General features: G+C 35.1%; 1 protein-coding gene across 3 annotated transcripts; it reads right to left on the bottom strand.

Moving 5' to 3' along the window:
• Positions 1 to 19: 19 nt before the first annotated feature.
• Positions 20 to 3,659, bottom strand: LOC145000994 (Tetratricopeptide repeat (TPR)-like superfamily protein). 3 transcript variants are annotated; one of them, XM_078960309.1, is made up of 4 exons: positions 917 to 3,659; positions 638 to 721; positions 436 to 511; positions 20 to 235 (listed from the first exon to the last, which is right to left on the bottom strand). In XM_078960309.1, the coding sequence occupies exon 1, from the start codon at positions 3,384 to 3,386 to the stop codon at positions 924 to 926; it is 2,463 nt and encodes an 820-aa protein (XP_078816435.1). In that variant the 5' UTR covers positions 3,387 to 3,659; the 3' UTR covers positions 20 to 235; positions 436 to 511; positions 638 to 721; positions 917 to 923. The 3 variants fall into 3 exon arrangements, with proteins under 3 accessions (XP_078816435.1, XP_078816434.1, XP_078816433.1); XM_078960308.1 differs by having other exon boundaries at positions 638 to 705; XM_078960307.1 differs by having other exon boundaries at positions 638 to 3,659.
• Between the last annotated feature and the right edge of the window lie 3,072 nt (positions 3,660 to 6,731).

Below are 6,731 nucleotides of genomic sequence, written 5' to 3'. Positions count from 1 at the left end.
CTAGCTCAAACAATCCATCAATCCAAAAAAATCGGGGTTAGGACTAAAATCCAAAAAAAAATGCATACCACAGGGACCATTTTTGCAATTTTGTCAAAATAAATCTATATTTATGCACAAATTTGGTTGAATGTACAGAAGGAAGCAAAGTCAATTAGATGGTTTCTGATTCTTCAAGGCAAACAGAAACACCTCCATCCATGAAATTTAATCCTCTCTCTCAAATTCCACAAGCCTGCATCCAAGTAGTGAATGAAAACAATTACAACTATTTTCATAATCACTGAAAATCCCATATATCATTATTCATTAAGGCATTTTGCTTTGAAGAACTTGAAAATTATAGCATTATACTTTCAATTTTTCCTTCTTAAAGAACACAAATACATACACAAATTTATAAAAAACATACATATGATTAAGCAAGATTCTTACCTGAAAAAGCAATAGTATTGGCATTAACCAATCACTATCATGGCTCCTGATATGATAATCATTTGGAAGCTCAATCCTGAATTTTGTTTATAAAAACAAAACAAATTTAGAAACTCATGTAAAAGAAACATTAAAAAAAATATATATTATTCATGTATATGATGTTATCTATCAACAGTTATATATAAATGATAAAGCTTACTTCTTGAGATAGACTTTGCAGCATTCCTTGTTTGTTCTTTGGAGTAATCTCAAGATCTTACACTGCAGCTATAAAGGAAATAACCTACTTATGAATGTCAATTATCCTGTCTATATAATTTTAAAATGAAAAGAATTACAAGTTCTTGAAGAAACAAAGTGAACAAAAAAGAAGTGTGTATATACATTCAAGTTTCATCCACTTATGAAGTACTTTTTTTTATAAAAGGAATATCATTCTAAAAATCTCATCTACAAAAATTGAGAACCTATTACCTACCATTTTATCATTCTTGATTTTTGGCTGATTTCTGATTCCACCCATGAATTAGAGTAGTGTAAGTTATTTCATCTAAATCTACACCTCTTTGAGACATTTTATCAAACAGTTGGAGGGCATCTTCAATCCTCCCTTCCTTTGAAAACCCCTTAGCCAGTGTATTATACGTAACAACATCAGGAACAATTCCCTTTTCTTTCATCTCTCCAAGAAGCTTCACAGCTTCATCTGTTTCACCAAGTCTGCAATACCCATCCATCATAACTGTATACGTGATTTTATTAGGGTTTATCCTATATGAACACATTTCCCCCAAAATTGCTTCCACTTTATCCATCTCCCCAATCTTACAATACCCATTGATTAAAGCAGTATAACACACAACATTTGGTGATAAACCTAATTCCCTCATTTCATCAATCACAAGCTTTGCATCTTCAACACATCCGATTTTGCAGTGTCCATCGATTAAAGAAGAATAAGTTACAGAAGTCGGTTGAATTCCTTTACTTTTCATCTCATTACAAACCCTAATCGCCTCTTTCATATCACCCATTCTTGTGTATCCTCTAATTAGGGAATTATAGATAAAAGAGTTGACTTCCATTTTCTCGTTGACTATCTTGTTAAAAAGATCTTTTCCTTTTTCGATTTCTTCACATTTACAAAACCCTTCGATGATAACTCCATATGTAGAAACATCAGGAGTCAAACCTTTAGTTTTACACTTCTCAAAAAGCATCAAAGCTTCATCCATCTTACCCTTTTGACACAACCCATTTATCAACGAAGTGTAAGTCGAAATATCTGGTGAAATTCCCTTTTTACCCATCTCTTCACTTAATTGAAAACCTTCCTCAAATCTCCCCTCTTTGCAATGCCATGAGATCAAAATGTTGTATGTAGATCTATCAAAATGTAACCCTTTTTGTAACATTGTTGTAAGAATCTTTATAACCTCTTTTGCATTTGAAGATTCACAAAGACCATGAATAAGGGCATTTGATGTTATTATATTTGGAAAAAAACGTTTTTCAAGTAGTTTAAACCAAAGATTAACTGCTTCTGAATGTTTACCATGATTACAAAGACCAGTAACTATCATAGTCAACAACTTATCATTTGGCTTTAAATCTCTTAACAACATTTCATGAACATATCGAAGAGCAGAATCCATTTTTGAAAGCTTACAAAGCCAATGAATAATGGAAGTAAAAGAACCCACGTTTATTGTTAAACTAATCGATAGCATTTCCTCCAAAAGCTTTTCAGCTTCTTCAAATTGATTACAATTGCAAAATCCCTTGATGAGAGTATTCAAAGTGACAGAATTTGGATTCAATCCCTTTGATGACATGTCATTTCTAATTTCAATTGCTTTCTTCATGTCACCTTGTGTACAGTATCCATCTATCAAAGTATTATAAACAACCTCATTTGGGAGAAAACCATTGGAGGTCATTTCAGTTAAAACACTCTGAGCTTCATTGTAGTTTTGAGCTTTCAATAACCCGTTGAGAAGAACACTATATGTATTAAGACTAGGAGTTACACCTTTCTTGATCATCTTTTCTTTGAGGTGAAAAGCTTCTTGTAAGTTCTGATTCTTGCAAAGACCATGAATGATGTTATTGTAAGTTACAACATTTGGGGAAACACCAATTTCCTCCATTTGTGAGAATATGGCCATGGCTTCTTTGATTTTGTGGTCTTTACAAAGGGCGTTAATGGCTGTTGTAAAGAGATAGACATCTGGTTGAACACCTCTACGTAAAATGTTGAAGATCTCATGGGCTTTTTGAAGGAGGTTTGACTTCACGAGAGAAGTCAAGAGAAAATTACAAGTGTTTAATGATGGAAACAAGTGCTTTTCGGCTATTAACTGGAGTATATCTGAAGCAGGAAGGAGGCCAAACGCTTTGAATTGGGTACAATAAACATGAATCAACAAATCAAATGTTGGAAGGGGAAGTGCGTCTGATGTGAAATGGAATTCCATAAATAAAGTGGCAATTTCGATGTGTTTGGTTTTGGGATCATGAAGTAACACAGGGAGTTTATCGTCGATCAATTGAATCAAAAGTAATCTAGCTGGGGATTCCAGTTTTGAACCAACAAGCAAATGAATCAACAAACAATAAGACTTAATACTGAATTTAAATCCGCAAGACCTGGAAGCAAAGTAAAAGAAATTCAATGCGGTTCGTGGTTTCACAGAATACCTAATATCGCAGAAAACACTATCGAACTGCTGTGGAGACAAATGTGTGACTATATCTTTACATTTAGACGAATCTAAAGATGGGTTTGATAGAATTGAAGTTACCCGTTTGATCAAATCCTGATTCTCAAGCTGCAATGGGGGGGTTTTGGGCGATGGCTTTGAATGGTTATGCTGGGTAGAGGCTGATTGAAAGGGGTTCCTCTTTAAGGGTGAGAATTTGGAGATTCTGAGCCTCTTTAAATCCATTAAGAGGCAGATGTGATTGGAAGAAGGTTTTTGTCGATGAATTCGTGAAGGAAAAGCTTCATTTTGGTGATGTTGTTGAAGAAGGGGGTTGTGGTGGCGATGGTGCCATGAGTTTTGGTGCGTATGAGAAAGGGCCACGAGATCTCGGTAGCGGGTTTACTATTTGGGGTGATAAACCGCAAAACCCTGGTGTAGGGTTTGGGCGGAGGAAGCCAATCAAGACTGTTTAAGCCGATGTAGCAGCCAGCCACTTTGGTGTTTTTTTGATTTGGCAAAATGGCAACTCGGAAGGTGAGAAAAGTTTAGGATTTGGGTTTTACACTTATTATAAATTTTTTTAATCTAATATAACATTTCTAGGTTTCATTAATTTTAACTTTAATACAACTAATATAATAAAATATAAATTAATACAGAATTATATGTTTCGGTGACAATATTTTTTCAAAATATACTAATCTTATACCTATCGAAAACGTTATATATCGGGTTTATACAGTTTCATTCTATGCATTAGTAGTCCATGTGGTTTTTCTTTTATAATTGATTTGAAATTATAACTCACGTCATATTAGATTTTTTTGTTTTAAAATAATCATTTATTTATAAAAAACACATAAACTTATATCGCCATCATCCCAAACCCATTAACCCTAAAATTCATTACTCGTCTATTTTTTTTAGAACCAGCTACTGCACCACCACCACCATTGCCTACAACACCATCCCGTCACTCTCTCTCTCTCTCTCTCTCTCTCTCTATATATATATATATATATATGTGTGTGTGTGTTTGTGTATGTGTGTGTGTAATGCTTGTGTTCCATATATTTTTCATAAAGGTTCACAATATACAGTTGTGACAACCCGAAATTTATTCCGTTATTTTTAACCCCTTCTTCCGTTAATAAGCCTCGTTTTATTTAACTGTCCGTTAACTTTTGGACTCGTTAAATTATGTGGGACTTTTATAATGACTTGGTAAGGGTTGAAACAAATTAGAAACACCCACAAAATGCCCTTGAAAATGTTTAGTGTCAACCAAGTCAAAATTCGACCACTAAATCGGGTGCGACCAAAAGCCCCGTTTAACAGCAGTATCGAGTAGATTTCCACTGAGTCCCAACTCAAACCCCTATATAAGGGTGAGTGGAATCCATTAGAGACTTTTTCACTCACTCTCCACTCTCTCTCTACAACTTGTTTTCGAGCCAAAAACGTTCGTTTCGAGCCCCAAACGAGTAAGCAATCTACCCTAACTCGTTGTATAGCTTAACTAACATACAAATTCGTGTTTAAAATATCAAATAGGGGTAAATTCATGTGTTTACGGCCCAAGAACACTCTTGGACCGTGAACACCATTAAATGGGATTTTTAAGCCCCAAAACCCCTCCAAAATTCCCCTAAGGCTTAGATATGACTTGTGGACTTACACCTTCGGACTTAGAACACCTTGAACTATAATTTTGGAGAGTAAACTTGAGTTTACTGCCCAAGAACTTGCTTGGGCCGTAAACTCCTCTTCATGGGGAGTAAACTCAAGTTTAAGTGTTAGAAATGCCCCTAAACACCTCCTATGGCCTTGGAAAAATGTCTAGAAGCAATTCCACGAATGTAAATGCTTTAAACATTAAAGAAACCAAGGAAATAGGAGTTTACAGCCGTAAACCCCCCTAGGAAAGGTCCATGGGCCGTAAACTCCTAAATGGTGCCCAAATGATGCCCTAAACTCCCCATTTCACTTAGAAAAATGCATAGAACTTTATTCTCTACCATTTAAGACCTCAAAACACAAAAGGAAAGAGTGAGTAGGAGTTTATGGCTGTAAACTCCATGTTTATTTCCGTAAACTCCCAAAAATGGTCCATGTGAGGCCTTAAACCCTTCATAAGCCCTAGATTTGAGTCTAGCCTAATTACTTGAGTGATATAAGATATTTTTGCATCCTAGAACACCCTCACCATGAGTTTACGGCCGTAAAATCATGGGGAGTTAGTCCCAGGGCCGTGAACTCTATAAAGAGTTTACTCTTGAAGAGTAAACTCCCTATCTAAGCCATACACACCCTTAAATGTTACCCGGGACACTCCAAGCACTTAATCAAAGTGTTTTCCGCACTTTAGGATGCGTATTCATGTTTAATTAGTATTATATTTACTAATTGTATGTAAACATATGTCATCATATGTTAATAGGTCACTAAGTGTGTTCAAGTCTTTACTTGACACCGAACGCCCAACCGACACCTTCGTCGGATCCACTTACATCAGGTGAGTTCATACCCCTGAATTAACCATTTAAATGTTTTTACATGCTTTTAAGGGGGGGGGGGATACAAGTTAAACATGCCAATTATCATATCAATCACATGTGATTGATAACCCTCATGTACAAGGATTTATTACATTGTTAACTGTTTTACCAAGTATGATACTGTAAATTGTCTTCCAAAACATCTTTATTTGTACAAAGCTTTTCTCAAATTGTTTCTCACATTGTATGTTTTACTTAAAATCCTGTTACGGCAGTATGTTAAACAAAGGATTTCTTTACTCAAAATGTTTTATCAAAGTTTCGTTCGAAACTTAAGTATAAAGGTTTTTCCAAAGTTTTTCACCGAAGTTTTCTTCCATGTTTTTATACTCCTACTTTGTTAGATACTACTGCTTTGTTATACTTCCTCGTAGTTAATGCTACTACTTTGTTAACGCTTATACTTCACGATACGCTTTTACTTCACGATACGCTTATACTTCACGATACGCTTTTACTTTACGATTCACTTATATTTCACGATTCACTTATACTTCACGATACGCTTATACTTCACGATTCACTTATACTTCACGATACGCTTATACTTCACGATACACTTCTACTTCACGATTCACTTATACTTCACGATACGCTTATACTTCACGATACACTTCTACTTCACGATTCTCTTATACTTCATGATACGCTTATACTTCATGATACGCTTCTACTTCACAATACACCCCTATTCGTTAACTCTTATACCTTGTGAAACACTCCTACTTCGTTAAACACTTAAACTAAGTTAAATGTATGCCTATGCTTGTATAGTTATATAAATAATGTTTAAAGGACTTAGGAAGGCTAGTTCGCCCTATTTCCTTTTCTTCGTTGAGATGTGGTCTGGTGGGATCGAATACCCTTCTAAAGGTCGTTTGATCATTAGTTATACATAATGTATATAAGCATAGACATATAGGTTTACATTAGCCAGTTCAGTTGTGAGTCTCTATCATTAGTCTAGTATTTCACATCAGATCTCACTACACGAGATACATCTTCAGTACACGGTCTTCTCCATTGTCAG

Source organism: Lactuca saligna, chromosome 6 (genome assembly GCF_052625555.1).
Source record: "Lactuca saligna cultivar CGN05327 chromosome 6, ASM5262555v1, whole genome shotgun sequence".
Lineage (NCBI taxonomy): Eukaryota > Viridiplantae > Streptophyta > Magnoliopsida > Asterales > Asteraceae > Lactuca > Lactuca saligna.
The sequence above is the reverse complement of the archived record's forward strand: the minus strand, read 5'-3'. Positions and strand labels throughout refer to the sequence as shown.